Source organism: Pan troglodytes, chromosome 4, assembly GCF_028858775.2.
Source record: "Pan troglodytes isolate AG18354 chromosome 4, NHGRI_mPanTro3-v2.0_pri, whole genome shotgun sequence".
Classification (NCBI taxonomy): domain Eukaryota; kingdom Metazoa; phylum Chordata; class Mammalia; order Primates; family Hominidae; genus Pan; species Pan troglodytes.
In genome coordinates this window covers 178,628,381-178,650,679 of record NC_072402.2, presented here as the reverse complement: position 1 = coordinate 178,650,679, position 22,299 = coordinate 178,628,381, and the positions used below count along the sequence as shown (strand labels likewise).

At 49.3% G+C, this 22,299-nt stretch overlaps 1 protein-coding gene and 4 non-coding genes across 5 annotated transcripts; 1 reads left to right on the top strand and 4 right to left on the bottom strand.

Annotated features, from left to right (window-relative positions):
- The first annotated feature begins 1,626 nt into the window (after nucleotides 1–1,626).
- TRNAL-AAG (transfer RNA leucine (anticodon AAG)) lies at nucleotides 1,627–1,708 on the top strand. The gene has a single exon. It is a non-coding gene; the product is annotated as a tRNA-Leu (tRNA).
- Nucleotides 1,709–2,029: 321 nt separating this feature from the next.
- On the bottom strand, nucleotides 2,030–2,102 carry TRNAV-CAC (transfer RNA valine (anticodon CAC)). The gene has a single exon. It is a non-coding gene; the product is annotated as a tRNA-Val (tRNA).
- Nucleotides 2,103–6,068: 3,966 nt separating this feature from the next.
- On the bottom strand, nucleotides 6,069–6,141 carry TRNAV-AAC (transfer RNA valine (anticodon AAC)). The gene has a single exon. It is a non-coding gene; the product is annotated as a tRNA-Val (tRNA).
- Nucleotides 6,142–9,912: 3,771 nt separating this feature from the next.
- On the bottom strand, nucleotides 9,913–9,985 carry TRNAV-AAC (transfer RNA valine (anticodon AAC)). The gene has a single exon. It is a non-coding gene; the product is annotated as a tRNA-Val (tRNA).
- A 7,907-nt stretch (nucleotides 9,986–17,892) lies between these two features.
- OR2V2 (olfactory receptor family 2 subfamily V member 2) lies at nucleotides 17,893–18,840 on the bottom strand. The gene has a single exon (XM_016953415.2). It carries the CDS (start codon nucleotides 18,838–18,840, stop codon nucleotides 17,893–17,895), a length of 948 nt encoding a protein of 315 aa, XP_016808904.2.
- Nucleotides 18,841–22,299: the final 3,459 nt, after the last annotated feature.

The window sequence follows — 22,299 nt, the reverse complement described above, 5'->3', positions numbered from 1 at the left end:
AGTAGTGGGGATTACAGGCATGCACCACCATGCCCGGATGACTTTTGTATTATTAGTAGAGATGGGGTTTCACCATGTTGATTAGGCTGGTCTCGAACTCCTGACTTCAGGTGATCCACCCACCTCAGCCTCTCAAAGTGCTGGGATTACAGGCCTCCAAATTCTTTCTTGCTCGAGATTCAAGAGTCCTTTCTTGGAATCTGGATTGGGACCTCTTTCCAGTAACATTATGGTGAAAAGGCCTCCTTAAGCTTTGGAAGATGACAAGGATATCACCCTCACCATTTGTATTTCACGGAGTACTGGAGGTGAGAAAAGGAAGCTAAAGGCACAAGACAGGAAAAGCAGAAGTAAGACAGTCATTATTAGCAGAGAAAAATGATCCTTGTATGTAGAAAAATCTTGAGCAATCTTAAACAACAAAACAGACTGGGCACAGTAGCTCATGCCTGTAATCCCAGCACTTTGGGAGGCTGAGGCAGGAGGATCACTTGAGCCCGGGAGTTTCTTTTCTTTTTTCTTTTTTCTTTTTTTTTTTTGAGACAGAGTCTCTCTCTGTCGCCCAGGCTGGAGTGCAGTGGCGCCATCTCTGCTTACCGCAAGCTCCAACTCCCCGGGTTCACGCCATTCTCCTGCCTCAGCCTCCGGAGTAGCTGGGACTAGAGGTGCCCGCCACCACGCCCAGCTAATTTTGTTTTTGCATTTTTAGTAGAGACGGGTATTCTGGTAACCAGGCAGGAGAATGGCGTGAACCCGGGAGGCGGAGCTTGCAGTGAGCCAAGATCGCGCCACTGCACTCCAGCCTGGGCGACAGAGCGAGACTCCGTCTCAAAAAATAAATAAATAGATAAATAAAATAAAGCTACAGTAATCAAGATGAATGTTATTGGCATAAAGATAGGCATATAGACCAGTGGAACAGAACTGAGAATGCAGAAACAGACCTTACGTTTCTGGCCTGTTGTTTTTTTTCTCTTGATAGTTTAATATACTTTTTTATTGGCCGGGCACGGTGGCTCACGCCTGTAATCCCAGCACTTTGGGAGGCCGAGAAGGGTGGATCATGAGGTCAGGAGTTCGAGACCAGCCTAACCAACATGGTGAAACCCCGTTTCTACTAAAAATACAAAAATTAGCCGGGCGTGGTGGTGTGCGCCTGTGATCTCAGCTACTTGGGAGGCTGAGGCGGGAGCATTGCTTGAACCCGGGAGGCGGAGGTTGCAGTGAGCCGAGATCGTGTCATTGCAGCCTGGGGCACAGAGTGAGACTTTGCAGGACTACGCGGCCCCGAACTGACGGGGTCTGCCCTGGTTTATTTTTTTATCTTTCTTTAAAGTAAAGAATGCAGAAGGCTTCCCCTCCTCTCACGCCGCCTCCCCAAAGAGGGCCAATGTGGGTGACTTTCTGAGTGGCCCCCAAAGCAAATTCCGAGGCCTGCGCTTCGGGAACCTTCTCTGCCAGGGCGCTGGTGGAGCGGTTTCCCAGCCGGTGCCTCTGGCCTGCGAATCCTGCTGGAAGGCGGTGGTTCTGCGATGCCCTGTGGATTCGCCCCAACGCCTTGTTGGCCCGGGAACCCTGGGGATGTTTTATAAGGAAGGAAAAGATGCAGGTGAACCCCCGGAAGAAGGTAGCGTGGCCGAGCGGTCTAAGGCGCTGGATTAAGGCTCCAGTCTCTTCGGAGGCGTGGGTTCGAATCCCACCGCTGCCAGGTTGTTGTGGTTTGCCCATTTTGTCCCCCAGTTCGTTGGAACTCTCCCTGGGCCGCACCCTTGCTCGGGATCTGGATTCCATTTGGCAGCGCGCAGCTGTCCAGTGGACGGGCTTTGTGCGAAGTTCGTCGGCGCTGGTGTCCACAGCAAGTGAAGTGGGTTCAGTTTGTCCCAGGTTCCAATGGTTGAGGCGGAAAGGCAAAGGTATAAATACCCTTGATAGCCTTTTTTCCTTAACCAGGTGGAGATAGCGGTGGAGTGTTGTAGGCAAGTCCTCAGCGTAACAAATCTGAGGTAATAAGGTAAAAAGCAGGAGGAGGTGTTTCCGCCCGGTTTCGAACCGGGGACCTTTCGCGTGTGAGGCGAACGTGATAACCACTACACTACGGAAACCTGCATGGGATTCCTGTGCCATCACAATGAGCCACCACGCAGGGCCGTATTTTATTTCTCATAATTCAGAGCTTCCTCCATGCGTCCCTTTAAGCTTTGTTAATGAGCATGAACACACAAAAAAAGGACGTTTCAGCACCTGGAAGGCTGAGGCGGGAGGACGGCTGGAGCCCGGGAGGTCCAGACTGCACTGAGCTATGATTGCAGCACTGCACTCCAGCCTGGGCGACAGAGCAAGATCTTGTCTCGAAAGAGAGAAAAGAAAGAAACAAGAAAAGGAAGTTTTCATGTGCAATGTGGTGGCATAAGTGGACACGGGAGTCTTGAGAGAGGATGTGGCAGCAACAGTGGGCATGGGGGTTGAACAGCAGGGGCGCGCTGGCACCATTTTCAAAGAGAAGAGACATTTAGAAGAAGCTGCTTGGGGAATATGAGGACATGCGTTCGTGAGTAGAGCTGAAGTTCGTGGGTCTAGAGAAATTGGAGTGGAATGAAAGAGGAAGTAGCCTAAAACACCATTGTTATTGTTCCATTGTTTGGTAGAACTCTAGATTTTCCTAGCAGCCACTGCTGTCGGACATTTAGGGTAATTTCCTCCCATCAACAATGTGCAAGCCTTATGAAGGCTACACCCTTGGCAACATTTGGCACTTTTCATTGATTATTACTTTTTTAACTTCTAGCCATTTATGGGTATGTAGTATTCCTTATGGTTTAAGTTTGCATTCAGCTGATAAGAAAAGATGGGCACCCTTTCATGGGTTTATGGCTCATGTGTTTATCTTACTGTGTGAAGTGTCTCTTTAAATATCTTGTCCGTTAAAAACGAGCAAAGAAAAAAACACATAAACAAACAGAAAACCCCAAGAAACAAAAAACAAAGAACTGGTCTGGCGTGGTGGCTCACACCTGTAATTCCAGAACTCTGGGAGGGCGAGGTGTGCGAATTGTTTGAGCTCATAAGTTGAGACCAGTCTGGGCAACACTGGGACATCATCTCTACAGAACATCCAAAAATTAGCTGGGAGTGGTGGCGTTCACTTGCGGTTTCTGTAGGTACTCGGGAGGCTGAGGTGAGAGTATTGATTGAGCCTGACAGATGGAGGCTGCAGTGAGCAGAGATCTCGCTGCTGCACTCCAGTCTGGGTAACAGAGCAAGACCCTGTTCCAAGGGGAAAAAAAAAAAAAAGACTCTCCTATGTTTTTTTAAATTCTGGAAACTTCTAAATTTCAGCTTGTATGTTTAAGTGTAAATTCTGTTTCATATAATTTTTCTGTTATGGTATGAAGTTGGAATTAAGGTTAATTTCTTTCCCCTATGGATATCCAGTTGTTCCTGAACCCATTTGTTGCAAAGACGCTATTTCCACATTGAATTGCTTTGGTGCCTTTGGTGAAAATCAAATAACTGCATATATGTGGGCCCAAATTCTTTTTGTTCATTTTTTGCTTTTTAATTAAAAATTTCAAATAGGCCAGGCATGGTGGCTCACCCCTGTAATCGTAGCGTTTTGGTAGGCTGAGGCAGGAGGATTGTTTGAGGCCAGGAGTTGGAAACCAGCCAGTGCAACATAGCAAGACCACGTCTCTACAAAAAAAAAAAAAAAAAGTTAGCTGGGCATCAAGGCTGCAGTGAGCTGTAATCACACCAGGGCGCTGCTACTGGATGCTACTGGATGACAGAGTGAATCCCTGTCTCCAAATAAATAAACAAATAAGTAAATTAATACATCTTTGCATTAGATGAATATGCCGTGTTTTGTTTATCCATTCATCAAAGAATGAACATTTATGTTGTTTCCAAATTTTTTTTTTTTTTTTTTTTTTTGAGAGAGATTCTCACTCTTGTCACTCAGGCTGGAGTACAGAGGTGCCATCATAGCTCACTACAATCTCCACCTCCTTGGTTCAAGGGATCCTTCCACCTCAGCCTCACAAGCAGCTGGGACCATAGGTGCACACCACCACACCTGGCTAATTTTTGTATTTTTTGTAGAGACTTGGTCCCTATGTTGCCCAGGCTGGTCTGGAACTCCTGGCCTCAAGCGGTCCACCCACCTTGGCCTCCCAAAGTGTTGGGATTGCAGGCATGGGACACCTTGCCTAGCCTTTGTTTCCACTTTTTCGCTATAATGAAAAATGATACCATATATATTTTGTGTACATTTTTTATGTGAACCAAGGTTTTCAACTCACTTTTATATATATCTAGGAGTGGAATTGATGGATTGTATAGTAACCCTATGTTTAACTTTTTGGTATAGAAAGTGAAACTTGAAACTAGCAATTCCACTACCACCATTTATTTATATGACATTTCCAGAAAAGGCAGATGAAAACAGAGAGAAAGCAGGTCACTTCTTCTGTACCACTGAGGCCGAGAGCCAGGACTGGCTGCAGATGGGCATGTTGGAAATCTTTGTGGTAACGGAACTGTTTTAAGACTGGATTGTGGTGATGGTTGCAGAATCCTATGCGGTGACTAAAAATCATTGAGCTGTAAACTTACAATGAGTGGATTTTATTGTATTGAACTGTGCCCCAATAAAGCTGTTATGGAATGCTAAAACATAAAGCAAACCCCCAAACACAGCAGCGAGGCAGTTAGTGTTTCCCAGGGATCAGCTCAGGTGACAGTTGCAGTGTGCAAAAATGATTCCTGTGACCCAGAGCATAATTAATGTTCACATAAGGCTTTAATGCAGCCTTGGCGGGCAGGTAACTTGCACCTTGAAACTTGAAGTTCTTGCTAGTGTTGCTTGTAATTAAGCTAAAGTAGTTGTATAAATAATCAAGATGTGAGTAAATTTATGGAGATGCCAAGTAAATGAAGATGAGCGACCACCGCGAGACTGAAGCTGGGAGGGGCGTGATGGAAGTCATCCAATCCAAAACTGCCGGAATGGAGACCTTGCCAATAGATGAGTTTAAAAAACGAAAAGTGCATGTTACAGAAACGAAATGAGGATCCGTCATAGGATCGTTTATGGCCAACACTCAACACCGGCACGTCCACCCAGTAATGCGCGTCTGCAGGAGGCGCCAATGTGTGCTGCTGTGTTTTGTGTGTAATGTGCAAACTCCTGGTCCTTGAGGAGATGGGGGCACTGGCTTTTATTTTCCACAGCTGTCTTTTTAAATCTAGGAGAGAAAAGCTGCTGTGGACGAGCGCTCGGGGCCGCAGGAGGGTCGCGGTGTTGAGTGTGCTGGCCCTCTGCAGGGGCGGCCTGGGCGGGTCAGCTCCTGCGCTGGCTGTCAAGGTGGGAGTTACACAACCCCGGGAGGGGCGGTTCCTCGTCTGTAGAATGGGGTGAGAGCAGCGCCTTTCTAAAGGGGGGGTGACCAGGGTTAGAGCAATTAACACACGCACTAGCGCTGGGTAAGACTGAAGAAACACTCACGGAATCTACAGCTGTGCCAAGGCAGCTCAGTTCCAGGCCCAGGGGACATAGCACGAAGGAAACAAAACGCACCGATCCCGCTCCCCAGAGGGGAAGGGTGGGGGTGAGGAACAAGGGAAGACCGAGGCCACACAGGCGGACAACGGTGGACGGCACTGCGCGATGGAGAGGGGCCTCCGCCCAGGGAGATGTGGAAGAGGCGGCGCGAGGGCGCACGGGGCTGCAGGGGAAAGGCGGGTGCGGGGCCTGCAGGGGCCGAGCAGGAGGCGGGGGGAGGATTCATTGGAACTCGCCTTGGGCCCCACGCATGCTCGGGATCTGGATTCCACTTGGCAGCGCGCAGCCGTCCAGTGGACGGGCTTCGTGCGAAGTTCGTCGGCGCCGCTGTCCACGGCAAGTGAGGTGGGTTCAGTTCTTCCCAGATGCCTCAACCGTTGAGGAAAGGCCACGGTATAAATACCCTTGATGGCCTTTCCTCCGTAACCAGGTGGAGATAGTGGTGGGGTGTTCCAGGCTAGTTTTCTTGTAATAAATTTGAAGTAATGAGATGAAAAGCATAAGATTCTGTTTCCGCCCGGTTTCGAACCGGGGACCTTTCGCGTGTTAGGCGAACGTGATAACCACTACACTACGGAAACTTACGTGAGTCTCCTGGCCCACCACGATGAGCCGCCACACAAGGCCGCATTTTATTTCTCATGGTAATTCTGAGCTTCCTCCATGCGTCCCTTCCAGCTTGGCTAATGGGCATGAGCACACAAGAAAAGCACGTTTCAGCACTTGGAAGGCTGAGATGGATGGACGGCTGGAGCCCAGGAGGTCGAGGCTGCAGTAAGCTATGATTGCGCCACTGCACTCCAGCCTGGGAGACACAGCAAGACTCAGTCTCGAAAGAGAGAAAGGAAAGAAAAAGGGAGAGAGAGAGAGAGAGAAGCAAGAAAAGGAAGTTTTCATGCCCGATGTGGTGGCGTCAGCGGGCATGGGAGTCCTGAGAGCAGGTGTGGTGGCGACCTCAGAGAGACGTGAAGCAGTCGAGCTGTCTGGGGCTGACAGTGGGCCTGGGGGTGGAACAGCAGGGGCGCGCTGGCGGCGTTTTCTAAGAGAAGAGACTTTCAGAAGAAGCTGCTTGGGGAATATGAGGCCATGCGTTCGTGAGTGGAGCTGGAGCTTGTGTGTCTGGAGAAACTGGAGTGGAATGAAAGAGGAAGTAGCCTACAACACCATTTTTATTGTTCCATGGTTTGGTAGAGCTCTCGATTATCCAAGCAGCCACTGCTGTTGGACATTTAGGTTATTTTCCTCCCATCAACCATGTGAAAGCGTTATGAGGCTACCTCCCTGGCCGCATTTGGTACTTTTCACCTATTACGATGATTATTTTTTAACTTCTAGCCATTCTTCTGGGTATGTAGTATTTCCTCATGGTTTAAGTTTGCATTTAGCTGATGAGGAAAGACGATAAGCACTTTTTCATGTGTATGACTCATTTTTTTAATCTTCCCTTGTGAGGTGTCTCTTAAATATCTCTTCCATTAAAAACAAAGAAACAAAAAACAAACAACCAAAAAATCCCCAAAAACCAAAAACGAGGAACTGCCCTCGCGTGCCAATTTAGAATCTGGCATCTTAAAAAAAAGAAAGAAAGAAAGGGAAAAAACCACGCCAGGCACGGTAGCTCCCGCCTGTAATCCCAGCACAGTGGAAGGCGCAGGTGGGCACATTGCTTGAGCTCCGGAGTTTGAGACTAGCCTGGGCAATGTGGCAAAACCCCAGGTCTATTCAAAAAAAAAAAAAAAGAAGAAGAAGAAAGAAAGAAAAAGGAAAACATAAAACCTAAAGCAAACCAATTTTTCATTTTGAAACAATTATAGTTTCACAGAAAGTGGCAAAGAAAACTAAAACTAAAGGGAGGTCTCAGGCACTGGTCTTTCCCAGTGATGACATCTTGCATAATTGTAGCACGGTAACAAAACCAGGAAAAGGGCATTGGTACAATCCACAGAGCTTACTGGGACCCCTCCAGTTATACATGGATTCGTGTGTGTGTGTGCGTGTGTGTGTGTGTTTCTCTACACAGCAATTTTATCACATGTGTAGCTCCCTGTGACTATCACCGCAATCAAGATACAGAACTGTTCCATTATCACAGCCAGCACTACACTCTTAGAGCCACACACACCCCTACAGCGTCCCTTGTCCTCCAGTTCCTAACTCCTGACAGCCACGAATCTGTTTAATGTCTCTAAAAATTTGTTATGTCAAGAATGTTATACAAATGTAATAATACAGCACGTGGCCTCTAGCAACTGGCTTTTTTCATTTAGCATAATTCCCTTGAGATCCACTCTAATTGTATCAATACAGTAATTCATTTATTTTTATTGATGAGTAGCGTTTCAAGCTATAAATATTCCACAGTTTGTTTAATCATCCACCAGTTGAAAATTTGCATTGTTTTCAGTTTGGCTATTATATTGCTTTTCTCTGAGATAAACGGTTGAATGCAATTTCTAGGTCATATGCTCAGTGCATTTTTAGTTTCTGAAGAAATGACCAATCTATTTTCAGAGTGGCTGTATCTTTTCACATTTCTACGAGCCTTCTATGAGATTTGGTTTCTTTGCGCTCTTGCTGGCATTGATGTTATCTCATTTTTTGAGACACCGGCAGGGGGCAGTAGAGGCGGGGAGTAGGGGGACTGCCCGGGCAGGGGGAAGGGGAGGGTCTCACTGTGCTTCCCAGGCTGCTCTTGAACTCCCAGGCTCAAGTGATCCTCCCGCCTCAGCTTCTGGGATGGCTGAGATCACAGCTTGCACAACTACGCCTGGCCGTTTTTTAATTTTAGCTGTTCCAATAGGTATATAGTGATAGCTCCCTTTCGTCTTAATTTGCATTTCCTGAATGGCTAGTGCTGTTGGACACCTTATGTACTTATTTGGTACCTTCATTTCCCTTTCTATATAATGTCTCTTCATATTTTTGCCCATTTTCTAAATGGATTTTTTTCTCTTTTTAGGAATTGTAATAAAATATACACAACATAAAATTGCCATTTCAACAGTTTGAAAAGTACATGTCAATAGCATTAAGTACATTCACATTCTTATGTAATCATCACCACTAGCCTCAATGTTTTAATCATCCCATATAGAAACAGTATAGTCATTAAACAACAACTCCCTGTTCCTTCCTCACCCAGCCCCAGTAACTCCTGCTCTTCTGTCCCTGTGAATCTGACCACACTATTCCTCATAAGTGGAATCACACCATATTTGCTGTTTTGTGTCTGGCTTACTTCAGTCTGCGTAAGATTAAAGGTTCATCCATGTTGTAGCATATGTCCGGACTTCATTCCTTTTTTTTTTTTTTTTTTTTTTTTTTGAGACGGAGTCTCGCTCTGTCGCCCAGGCTGGAGTGCAGTGGTGCGATCTCGGCTCACTGCAAGCTCCGCCTCCCGGGTTCACGCCATTCTCCTGCCTCAGCCTCCCGAGTAGCTGCGACTACAGGCGCCCGCCACCACGCCCGGCTAATTTTTTGTATTTTTAGTAGAGACGGGGTTTCACCGTGTTAGCCAGGCTGGTCTCGGATCTCCTGACCTCGTGATCCGCCCGCCTCGGCCTCCCAAAGTGCTGGGATTACAGGCCTGAGCCACCGCGCTTGGCCGGCCCTGGTTTGTTTATTTTTATCTTTCTTTAAAGTGAGAGTGTAGAAGGCTTCCCCAGCACTCACGCCGGCTCCCCAAAGAGGGCCTATGTGGGTGACTTTGAGTGACCCCCCAAAGCAGATCCCGAGGCCTGCGCTTCGCGAATCTTCTCCGCCAGGGCGCTGGTGGAGCGGTTTCCCAGCCGGTGCCTCTGGCCCAGCGAATCGTACCGCAAGGCGGTGGTTCTGCAATGCCCTGTGGATTCGCCCCAATGCCTTGTTGGCCCGGGAACCCTAGCGATGTTGTATAAAGAAAGGAAATATGTAAGTATACGGCCAGGAGAAAGATGGCAGGGCCGAGCGGTCTAAGGCTCCGGATTAAGGCGCCGGTGTCTTCGGAGGCATGGGTTCGAATCCCACCTCTGCCAACTTGTTGTGATTTCTCCATTTTGTCCCCCCATGGGTTGCAAAAGGAGGATTCATTGGAACTCGCCTTGGGCCCCACGCATGCTCGGGATCTGGATTCCACTTGGCAGCGCGCAGCCGTCCAGTGGACGGGCTTTGTGCGAAGTTCGTCGGCGCCGCTGTCCACGGCAAGTGAGGTGGGTTCAGTTCTTCCCAGGTGCCTCAACCGTTGAGGAAAGGCCACGGTATAAATACCCTTGATGGCCTTTCCTCCGTAACCAGGTGGAGATAGTGGTGGGGTGTTCCAGGTTAATTTTCTTGCATAATAAATTTGAAGTAATGAAATGAAAAGCATAAGATTCTGTTTCCGCCCGGTTTCGAACCGGGGACCTTTCGCGTGTTAGGCGAACGTGATAACCACTACACTACGGAAACTTACGTGAGTCTCCTGGCTCACCATGATGAACCGCCACACAAGGCCGCATTTTATTTCTCATGGTAATTCTGAGCTTCCTCCATGCGTCCCTTCCAGCTTGGCTAATGGGCATGAGCACACAAGAAAAGCACGTTTCAGCACTTGGAAGGCTGAGATGGATGGACGGCTGGAGCCCAGGAGGTCGAGGCTGCAGTAAGCTATGATTGCGCCACTGCACTCCAGCCTGGGAGACACAGCAAGACTCAGTCTCGAAAGAGAGAAAGGAAAGAAAAAGGGAGAGAGAGAGAGAGAGAAGCAAGAAAAGGAAGTTTTCATGCCCGATGTGGTGGCGTCAGCGGGCATGGGAGTCCTGAGAGCAGGTGTGGTGGCGACCTCAGAGAGACGTGAAGCAGTCGAGCTGTCTGGGGCTGACAGTGGGCCTGGGGGTGGAACAGCAGGGGCGCGCTGGCGGCGTTTTCTAAGAGAAGAGACTTTCAGAAGAAGCTGCTTGGGGAATATGAGGCCATGCGTTCGTGAGTGGAGCTGGAGCTTGTGTGTCTGGAGAAACTGGAGTGGAATGAAAGAGGAAGTAGCCTACAACACCATTTTTATTGTTCCACTCTTTGGTAGAGCTCTCGATTATCCAAGCAGCCACTGCTGTTGGACATTTAGGTTATTTTCCTCCCATCAACCATGTGAAAGCGTTATGAGGCTACCTCCTTGGCCGCATTTGGTACTTTTCACCTATTATGATGATTATTTTTTAACTTCTAGCCATTCTTCTGGGTATGTAGTATTTCCTCATGGTTTAAGTTTGCATTTAGCTGATGAGGAAAGACGATAAGCACTTTTTCATGTGTATGACTCATTTTTTTAATCTTCCCTTGTGAGGTGTCTCTTAAATATCTCTTCCATTAAAAACAAAGAAACAGAAAACAAACATCCAAAAAATCCCCCAAAACAAAAAACAGAGGAACTGGCCTCCCGTGGTGGCTGACACCTGTAATTCCATCACTTTGGGAGGCTGAGGCAGATGGGTTATTTGAACCGATGAGTTCAAGGCCAGTCTGGGCAACATATTGGGACATCATCTCTACAGAAAATCCCAAAATTAGCCAGGAGTGGTGGCACACACCTGAAGTTTCTTTAGCTACTCAGGAGGCTAAGGTGGGAGTATGGGTTGAGCCTGGGAGTTTGAGGCTGGAGTAAGCAGAGATGTCACTGCTGTACTGCTGCCAGGACAACAGAGCAAGACCCTGTTCCAAACACACACACACACACACACACAGACACACACACACCCCAAACATGTGTCCGCACATGGTCTTTCATCTGTGCACATGTACCCGTGATGGCCCTGTGTGTCCACATTTCCTCCTCTTATAAGGACACCTGTCAGATTGGATTGGGGTCCACCCTAGTGACCTCATTTTAGTGTGACCACCTCTTTAAAAGCCCTATGTCCAATACAGTCACATTCTGAGGGAAAGAGGGTTGCAGTGCTAAGACGGATTTTGAGGGAAACATGATTCCACCACAGTAAGACCTTTCAGGCCTGAGATCTCCAGGTGAACAGAACGGCAGGGTCCAAGCTGCAAGGGAGGCTACGGGGGGTTTCAAAAGTGTCACCTTTAGGCTAGAGGTAGGAGGAAGTGATCTTCTGGGGCTGCTTGGCTGGTTGTTCCAATGCGTCCAGGAGGAGAAACCGGGTTGGCGCTGCCTTTGCCGCTTTGGAAAGCCATTCGGACTCATTTCCAGTGTTACACATTTCTGGAAGTGATGCATACCCAGGCCCTGGGCACAGTTTGGGGACCCACTCTGTGACCACAGGCCAGCCACTCCCATCTCTGAGCCTGTTTTCACATCAACAAGATGAGAGGGTGAATGAGATGATCTCTAAGGTTCCTGCTGGCTCTAAACTCTCAGCTTTCCTGTCACTGAGTTTCGCCCTGTTTCTAAGATTTCTGCTGAATATCCTGCCCTTCAGCAGAGTGAGTGAAAGCCAAGATAAAGAGCCAGTTTTCTGGGATGTCCTTCTTACAGGTGGAGAAGGTGGCCCATGTGACAGAGATGGGGCACTCACCCCCAAACGCCTCCCGGCATCCCCCCTGGCATAGCTCTTCTTCCTACCTCTTTGACCCTCTAGAGCCTTGGGCCTGGGGCACAGCAGGAGCTCACAGCTGTCTGTCATCAGAGTCATTCCACCGCTGGCTCAGCTGCTCTGGGCTGGGGCAAAGCTGGCCACTGTCTCAGAAGGACCCACATCGTGTCCCAGAAGACAGGGAGGGCCTTGGGAAGACTGGGCCCTGCTTACTCGTCTCAGGACAGAGTCTGGGTAAGTTGGCCAGAAAAGCCATTGTCATCATTTGAGCTGCCCCAAAGATAAGAGCTCAAGGAGCAAAAGTGCAGATTGGTATAAACTGTCACAGTGTCCTGGAGGGGGCCTCTGAGGTCAGTTGGACAAATGCCCACAGTGTCTTCTGGGGAAACCAGGAGTTGAAGGCTGTGCTGCCTGTGGGCCTCCCCTTCTGCTGTAGTCTCTGGAGGGAGGAGTGGGTGAGGAGGTTCCTAATCTGGGTCCTATCTGGAACCTCTTTCCTCCTGACTCTAGGTCCTGAGTTTAAGACACCGGTTTTCCCCTCTCAGCAGGGGCCAACTGGACTCCTGCATTCATTTCCGCTCAGGATTGGTCTGCACAAGGCCCTTCTTTAGCCTTTAAACTTATCCATGCCTTTAGGCTCATTTATCTGTTCCCTGCTATGCATACACTCAGTCATCCCCACCCCCATGTCTGCTGTGTGAGCAGGGCTGTGCTTGCCAGGGCACCTGGGTCTGTGAGGCTGCGGGCGCCTCTAGATCATCAATCTCGGCCTCGTCTCCTTTTTCCCCACTGGAATCTCTCGGCTCATCCACATGGCTGCCCATCCCCAATGACGATGCTCGTCCTGGCCCCACCCCCAATGACGATGCTCGTCCTGGCCCCACCCCCAATGACGATGCTCGTCCTGGCCCCACCCCCAATGACGATGCACGACCTGGCCCCAGCCCTGGGGGTTTCTTGGGGACATCCTAGGTGTGATCTCACTGGGTCTGGGCTGCCTCTCCTCACTGCCTCCTAGGAAGCCCCAGCCCCTGCTCACTCTTCAGTCATCAGACTCTGGCTGCGTCGCCCACACTTTCGGAACCAGCCTCTCCCCTCACCGCCCGGGGCCCTTCCTTTGCCTTCTGAAACAGCCTCCCCGGCCCTGCACCTAGTGTGGGTTTGGGCAAAGCCCCTGCATCCTTCTGAGCTCAGGGCCTGCCACAGGCCAAAGCCTTGGCCACCCCCGACGCTGCCCCCTGCTCCCTGCATTTCTGTGCTGGAGGGGCTGTGAGCGTGCGCTACCATGGCCAGGGTGCTATTATTTCACTCTGCCATGTGTGGAGTGTGGGGTGTCACCCTCGGGTGTCAGCTCAGGACCACACAGGCCCTGGGACAGGGATGATGGGAGCACGGTTGCCAGCTCCAGGGAGGCCCAGACCTGCCTGCCTGGGTCACCCTCATGTACGTCCCAGTCTGTCAGTGACCACAGTGGATCTTCGGGAGACAGGCAGACCTCCCACACCTCTGAAAGTTGGGCCTGGGGATGGCTGTGGATTAGAGAGGAGGGCCTCGCCCACAGGGACCTGGGGCCATGGGCACTTCCCCACTGCAGCCCCTGCCCTGCAGCACCCCCTGGCTCTGGGTGTGGCTTTTGAGGTCCCCACAATCACACCTAACCTCTGCCTGCAGGTGTTCCCCACCACCCTCCCATGAGCCCCTTCCCTGCACCTCCCCCAGGCTGTCCTCAGCGGGGCCTCTGCTGATCTCCGCAGTCAGTAGGAGTTCCCACGGGGTCCTCCTGGGCCGACCTGTGCTGCCGCCACGCACCTCACTCTCTTTACTGTTGCCAGCCCCCTGCAGTCCATACTGTTATTATCCCCATGTGACAGATGAGGACACCGAGGCACAGAGAGGCTGGCAGCCTTGCCAAGGGCAGCAGGAGGGAGGCTGGAATAGTCCGGACCCCACTCCGCTCTCTTTTTCACCTACACTAGATCTGTCTGTATGGCCACATCCCTGGCTATTTCAGCCCAATACGATGGCACAGGTCACTTAAATAAAAAAGAAAACAAAGCAATAAACAAACATAAGCACCTGCACCTGCCCCATGCTGGCTGTGCTTTCTCCTCTGGTTGGGATCGTGGCTCTCTGCTGCCCTCCTGTGGCCGTTGGTTTTCCTGGGTGGGGAAGGGTGCTGGCCTCATTCACAACAGCAGATACTCATTCCTCCAGGGTCAGGCTATGGGGCTCAACGTGATCAGGACAGATCTGAGCCCCGTGGTTATGGAGATGCCAGCTTAGCTTTTATACGTGACACAAACACATACGCAGTCTTTCCAAATGGAGATGTAGAGCAATTTTTAAATTTAAAATTCATGTTTTATTTTTAATTGTTCTAGAGATGGGGTTTCGCTATGTTGCCCAGGCTGGTCTCAAACTCCTGGGCTCAAGTGATCCTCCTGCCTTGGCCTCCCAAAGTGCTGGGATTACAGTCATGAGAAACCCTGTCCAGCTGAAATGGAACATTTCTAATCTGTAGAGATAGGATCTCTCTGAGTTGCCCTGGCTGGGGTGCAGTGACACTGCAGCGTCAGACTCCCGGGCTCAAGTGATCCTCCCACCTTGGCCTCCCCATTATCAGCTGGGATTATAGGAATGAGCCACCATGCCTGGCTTCAAGCAATTTTTTATATTCACACACACACAAAACATTGACCTAACTGATTGCAATGAATATTTGTCACATCTATGCCCCAAAATCACCCAATAAAATGAACAGACAACTTGATGGGAAAGGATTTGGTAAGGTAGTTGGCAAAAAAAAAACTGGCCTTGAGCATTTTAAACTGTTAATTATAAAAAATGTCAGGCATACACAAAAGTGAAGCAAGTAACAAAAACTCCCACGTCCCCTGGCAAGATTCTTGCTTCTTTTACTCTCCTGTGCTTTCACGTGTTTTCTTTTTATTTTTTGTTTATTTACTTATTTATTTTCGAGACAGGCTTCTGCTCTGTGGCCCAGGCTGCAGCGCAGTGGCATGATCATTGCAGCCTCAGCCTCCTAAGCTCAAGCAATCCTTCCGCTTCAGCCTCCCAAGGAACTCAGCCTCCCAAGTAACCACGCCTGGCTGATTTTCGTATTTTTTGTAGAGATGGGGTTTCACCATGTTGCCCAGGTTGGTCTCCAACTGCCGGGCTCAAGCAATCCTCCCGCCTCAGCCTCCCAAGGAACTCAGCCTCCCAAGTAACCACGCCTGGCTGATTTTCGTACTTTTTGTAGAGATGGGGTTTCACCATGTTGCCCAGGTTGGTCTCCACCTGCTGAGCTCAAGAAATCCTCCCACCTTGGCCTCCCAAAGTGCTTGGATTACAGATGTGAGCCACCGCACCTGCCCCCCCCCCCCCCACGTATTTCCTCTCTATATTATTTTCTTACAAATCTCTAACAATTGCTCATCTCTAAGTTTGCAGTTGCTCACACTGAGACTAGTTATGCAACTCTTGTTTCGTAAGGAGCATTGATTAGTGAACTGAAGTGTGTGCCTGGACATGAGAGGACCCTGTGGAACCTTTTTGTGACATGGAACTTACCACATTTCTGGGTGCTAGTGGTGTTCGGTAGATAATTTTCAGTGGAATTCCCTGGTCCTTGTGCGGGAAATGAATTAAGGACATCAAGCCTATGCCAATGAAATGCAATTAAAATGAAATAGGAATTTCCCCATCATGGGACTAGATAAGGCAAAGGCTGGTTAAACTTTTGCTTGGGTGATTATAGTCCAAAATTCTGCATCATGGAAGGGGGCTGGATTAAGTTTGCTCTAAATTTTCTTCCAGTCTAGGGGTTCAGTGGCTATAGATAAAGAGTTCTGGTTGAAACACTCAAGGTACTTACGGGTTGAAGAGTGCAAAATCCTAGAGAAATCTGAGTGGGCATGAGGTTAATCAGGGATGCTTCCTGGAAGAGAAGAATTTGGGGCAAATAGAAATGTGTACAAGGCAAAAAGATATGATGAAAATGAGGAGAATACACAGAAAGATGTTTGATATTATAGAGCTTAAATTAATTTGGTAGCTTGGGCATTACCTAAGTGATATCAGCAAGTGGTCACAGAATACACTAAGATCCATCTACACAATGGAAAATCTTGCAGCCCCGTGACTAAGGAAAGTTACTTCTATTTTCACCAGTCCTTGGAGACACCTCTTCAGGCAATTAAACCCCCAGGGGAAGAAGCCTCCTCCGAAGTTGTTTGCTCATCTCAGCTGCGCCGACAAACCAGTCTTTCCCATGGGGAGGTGAAGAGGAAAACTGGACGATGAGGCAGGGACTTACCGATTTGAGCCCTAGCTTCCTCTCCTGTAAAATGGGCATAATATTTTCACCACAGAATGTTTCCTGTGAGAATTAAGCTGAGTGGACAATCTAAAGTCAACCACGGTAGGCCCTGGGTGCCACCTCCCTCCACCTCTCCAAAGCCTGAAGCCCAGCAAACACCTCCCTGGGGTTTAGTCTAATCCTCAGGACCAGTTCTGGCCTCTTTTCTCTCCGCCTTCAATGGAGATAATTTTTTTCCATGAAAAGAGAATCTTACTGCAAATAAGACAGGTACAGAGCTTGGAAGGATGGATACAAGTCCTGCAAATAGTTCAAACTGAAATACTGAAAATAGGTTTTCAAATAGCAGATGAAATTCTGTCGCCATGCTCCAGTCTTCATTCCCCGAAGGGGAAGCAGTTCAGCCAGTTTTCTCCTTACAGAAGCTGAGCTGACACAGAGCAGCACACACTGCTAGGATGTGGTGAGGAGACAGCAGGCTTGGGGGATTTCCACTGAATACACAAGCAAGCATGTCTCTACCCTGTCCCTCATCATCTCAAAGGCAACTCGTATGCTTTTAATACGTCTTTATGAAGTTTCCAGTGTGAGGAGTACACATTCTCTAAAGAGAACTATAAAGGCTTATTTTCTGTCATCTGTAAGTTGTTCATTTAAGACCCTAGGGTTGGGCTACAACTGTTGTGAGACATCATATAAACATCATGCAGGTGGGATCTACGTCTACACATAGATCACAGAGCGAAGTCTCCCACAGAGTAAGCACAGAATAAAACATTAGCAAGGACAGTTAGGAGGCTCAGCTCAACGTCTTCTTCTAGTAGAAGTAATTCCAATTTTAAATAATGAGTGACAGCAATCCCAATGTCTTATTTCTGCAAAGTGCTGATTTACAATGTCCTATATTCATTTTCAATGTATAGTATAAAATAATTAGTACACAAAAGATTGGGAGGAAAAGTTGTTTCTTCATCAGATAAAAAGTACTGATGTTGGCTGTGCGTGGTGGCTCACGCCTGTAATCTCAGCACCCTGGAAGGTGGATTGCTTGAGTCCAGGAGTTTGAGACCAGCCTGGGCAACATAGTAAAACATTGTCTCTACAACAATAGTGGATCCCTTACTAAAAAATTAGTCAGGTGTGGGGCACGCACCTGTAATCCCAGCTACTCAGGAGGCTGAGTTGGAGACTCACCTGAGCCCAGGAGATCAAGGCTGCTATGAGCCGAGATTGTGTCACTGCACTCTAGCCTGGGTGACAGAGTAAGACCTGAAAGAAAAAGAAAGAAAGAGAGAGGAAGAGAAAGAAAGAACGAAAGAAAGAACAAACGAATGAAAGAAAGAAAGAAAGAATGAACTGATGTAGTGTTTAAAAAGACCTTCCAAGTCTGAGGGTGTAACAATCATCATAATTCACGAGGAAACCAAGACTGAAAATGAGAGAATTATTAACCCGACATCCCTGGAGCTAAGAGATGGCAGAGCCAGGCACTGGATGCTCTGGGTTCAGTGCTGGCTGCCGATCCTGCAGCAGTCCAGCCCCTTCCTCAGTGCCCCCATCACCTCCCTGTTCCTCAAGCTGTAAATGAGGGGGTTGAGCATGGGAGTAAGGACCGTGTAGAAGATAGAGGCCACCTTGTCATGGCTGGGGGCCCGGTAGTGCCTAGGCCTCAGGTAGATGAACATGGCTGCCCCATAGAAGAGGGTGACAGCTGTCAGGTGGGAGGAGCAGGTGGCCAGGGCCTTTTTCCAGGCCTGAGCAGAGTGCATTTGCAGCACAGTCCCTAGAATGCGAGCATAGGAGGCCACGATGATGGAGAATGGGAAGAGAAGCATGAAGACACAGCAAGCAAATATCACCTTCTCAAACAGGGATGTGTCTACACAGGCCAGCTTCAACAAGGATAGCATCTCACAGAAGAAATGGTTCACCTTCCTCAAGCCACAGTAGGGGAAATTCATTACTACCACCATCTGGATCAAGCCATCGATTATCCCAAAGGCCCAGGAGCTCCCAGTAATCTGGAGACAGACCTTCTGATTCATGAGGATGGGATAGTGAAGTGGGTGGCTAATGGCCACATAGCGGTCGTAAGCCATGAGTCCCAGCAAGAGCCCCTCAGATCCCACAAGACAGACAAAGAGGCCAATTTGTATGCCACAGCCCACAAAGGAGATGGACTTCCTGCCAGACAGGAAGTTGGCTGCCATCTTTGGCACATTGGTACAGACCAACATGAGGTCCATAAGGGAGAGCTGGCTGAGGAAGAAGTACATGGGGGTGTGAAGGTGAGGGTCCATGTAGATGAGGAAGATGAGGAGGACATTCCAACAGAGGGCCACTGTGAAGACCGCCATAACCACGGAGAAGAGGACAAGGTCAGCAGTACTGTGGGAGAAGATGCCCAAGAGGAAGAAGCCATCTGTGTAGGACTGGTTCACCCACGTCTCCATGGCTCGGTTGTTGCTCCTGGTCACCTGAGAATATGGACAAGATGTGTTACATTGACTGACATCTCTTTATAGACCTCTGCTGCTATGTCTTCAGTCAGCTGTGTTGTGTGCAACTCATTAGATCTCAACAACTGAAGCTTTGGGACATAATAGGGGACACTCCTTCATATCTCCCTAACACAGCAGTGGGGGCCCTCCTGGCTCCTAGAATTGGACTGCGTTTATGTGCTGTATGTATCCTTACCACAAAGAGAAGAACTGAGTTGTTTCATGTGTCAGAGACCTTCGGACAACCCCCTTCAGCAGGCAAAGTCTTGGCTGTACCATATGACACCGAGTCTTTTTTTTTTTTTTGAGATGGAGTCTTGCTCAGTCGCCCAGGCTGGAGTGCAGTGGCGAGATCTCTGCTCACTGCAACCTCCCCCTCCAGGGTTCACGCCATTCTCCTGCCTCAGCCTCCCAAGGAGCTGGGACTACAGGCGCCCGCCACCACGCCCGGCTAATTTTTTTGTATTTTTAGTAGAGACGGTGTTTCACCGTGTTAGGCAGGATCCCAGGCCGCCTCCTGGGATCAAGCCATCCTGTCACCTCAGCCTCCCATAGGTGCCTGCCACCATGCCAGGCTAACTTTTTTTTTCTATTTTTATTAGAGATGGGGTGTTGCCATCTTGCCCGAGCTGGTCTCGAGCTCCTGAGCCCAAGCGATCCGCCTGACGTGGCCTCCCAAAGTGCTGGGATTACAGGTGTGAGCCACCATGTCCTGCCAAACAATTTGTCCTAAACACCTTAGTATCGAGAGGCACCAGAGACATGATCTGATTTTACATGGACAAAGCCAAGTCAGGAAATCACATCATGTATATTAAAAAAGACAAAGCATCCTTGACGGTAGAATATCTGAAGCCAAGGCAAATAACAGAACAGATCATTATAAACAACAAGCGGAAAACATCACCGTATTCCGACTCCGAGTCTGTTATCACTGGCGTCACGCTCTCACCCGGCTGAGCCTTGTCTTCGCCCTCCAAGGAGTTCCCAGTTTTCCTTAGCCCTCTTCATGTTCTATTTCTCATTTGCCTCCTTCTGATTTGTTTGTCCCTTTAGCCATCCGGGCCTGCACCGTCAGGCACCATCACTGTAAGTAGCGCAGCACTGCAGTGCTTCCCCGCTTTTCCCCCCTTAACTTTGTATGAGTTTCCTCCTGCTTTGTAACAAATAGCTCCAACACTGAGCAGCTTAAAACAGAATAACACGTATTTGTTATCCCATGGTTCCTGTGGGCCAGGGATCCAGTGAAGCTCAGCTGGGTGCCTCCGGCCTGAGGCCTCTCCTGAGGCTCCGGTTCAGCTGTTGGCCAGGTGCAGGGCTCTCAGGGCTTGGCTGGGGAGGCGCCACTCCATGGTCGCTCCCGTGGCTGTTGGCACCTTGTTCCCTCCTCGCAGGTGCCTCGCCACGTGGCCATTGCCTCCTGCCAGGGCAAGTGATCCTCCAGAGAGTGGAAGGAAATCGCCCTAGAGAGGAGTGGGGTATTTTGCAACCTCACATCAGAAGTCACATCCCTTCAGCTCTGTGTATTCTGTTTTTAGACCTGAGTCACTAATCATCACCGAGGTTGTCCCTGGAATTCAGCATGTCCGGAAATGCAATGCTGATTTTCCTCTAGGGTTGGGGAATTGCGTTTACACTAACCAACTCACAAGTCAGGAACTTACTAACCACAGGAGAGCGTGCGTCCACCTGTAACGAGAGCTGCATCTCACAGGACACCAATGCCGCTCTTCAGCAAAAGCATCTCCAGTTGTTCAGAGTTCAGACAAGAAGGCTGTTGGGTGAGCCAAGAGTCAGAGAAAAAGGAACTGGAAGCTCCTAACTGAGAAATTTTACAAGATAAGGCGGCTAACCCCTCTCAGGATATCTTCCCCAGGAACAGCCTGATCTAAAGGTAAGTTTCCAGAACTGACATTCAAAGACTCTTTGTCAATCTTGGTTCTGCATTTACTAAACATGGGCTGTGCAGCCAGCTTCTCAGAGCCTCCGTTTCCTCCTTTGTAAGGGGGTCCATTTTAATAACCACTGTACCTTTATTGCAGGATCACTATGAGGCCAAAAGGAAAATGGATGTGAGTACTGTGGCTGGGACACTGAATGTGATTTTTCTGAGTGTTGCTGCCTGTCACTAGGCCCCGCCTCTTCTCAGCAGATCGGAGATAGACGGATAAACCCAAAGCCTTTGATTTTTTTTTTTTTTTTTTGAGACAGGGCCTCGCTCTGTCTCCCAGACTGGAGCACAGTGGCATGATCAGCTCACCGCAGTCTTGAGCTCTTTGACTCAAGAGATCCTCCTCACTCAGCCTCCTGAGTGGCTGGTACTACAGGCGCACACCACCACACCTAGCTAATTTTTTATTTTTCGTACAGACAGGGTTTTGAACGCCTTGCATCAGCTGATCTTTCCGCGTCAGCCTCCCGGTAATGCCAAAGCCGTCGTGGGATCCCAGACGCCCCTCCCAGCCCCAGCTTCAACTGCAAATTTCCTACAGAACATATACAGCTGTGTGTCTTGCTGACACCTCAGACAGAACACAACCAAGCAGTATTTTTCAGCTGCACGCCCTACAAAAGTCATGTCCCCTCCTCTCATCTTATTAATGCTGATGTCCTTAAGGGCTCAGCTCAAGTCCACTTTTGCCACGAAGGGCCCCCACCTGACCCCACCAGACGATCCCTTCCCATGCACGTGGCACCTCTTTGGCACAATGCATGTGCTGCTGAGGGCTGCAGCTGGGGTCAGTACAGCCTCCTGATTGGTCCCTGGCTTCACCCAGCAGACTGAGGGCGAAGGCATCGCCTGCAACTTAAGCCAGATGGTATCAGTCTTGTGCTCAGGATATGCCACTGGCTCCCAACGCACTCCCAGCAAGGGCCAATGCCCTTCCAGGATCCCCCCACTTCCCCTCCCACAGCTGTCTGCCCTCACCCCTGACTCTGGGTGTCTCATCTGCCAGGCCCTTTTATTATTATTTTCTTCCTGGAGCGAGCCAGATGCATCTGACCTTAGGGCCTTTCCTGCTCCCTCTGCACGGAGCATCTTCCCCACTTGTCTACACCCTCCTTCAGGTCTCCCCCACGTGTCTTCTGCTCATTGAGAACTTTGCTGCAAAGCGCCCCAGGCTGCCCTCCTTCCCTGCTTGCTTTCACTCCACAGCTCTCATCACTGCCTGATACTCTGCATGCTTACTTATCGGTGGGGCTTTTTTCCTGTTGTTGAGACAGGGTGGTCCAGGGTGGGGTGCGGGGTGCAATCAAGGCTCACTGTAAGTCGCACCTCCCGGGCTCAAGTAATCCTCCCACCTCAGCCGCCCGAGTAGCTGGGACCACAAGTGCGCACCATCGTGCTCGGCTAATTTTTTAATTTTTTGTGGCGATGGGGGTCTCCTTATGTTTCCCAGGCTGGTCTTG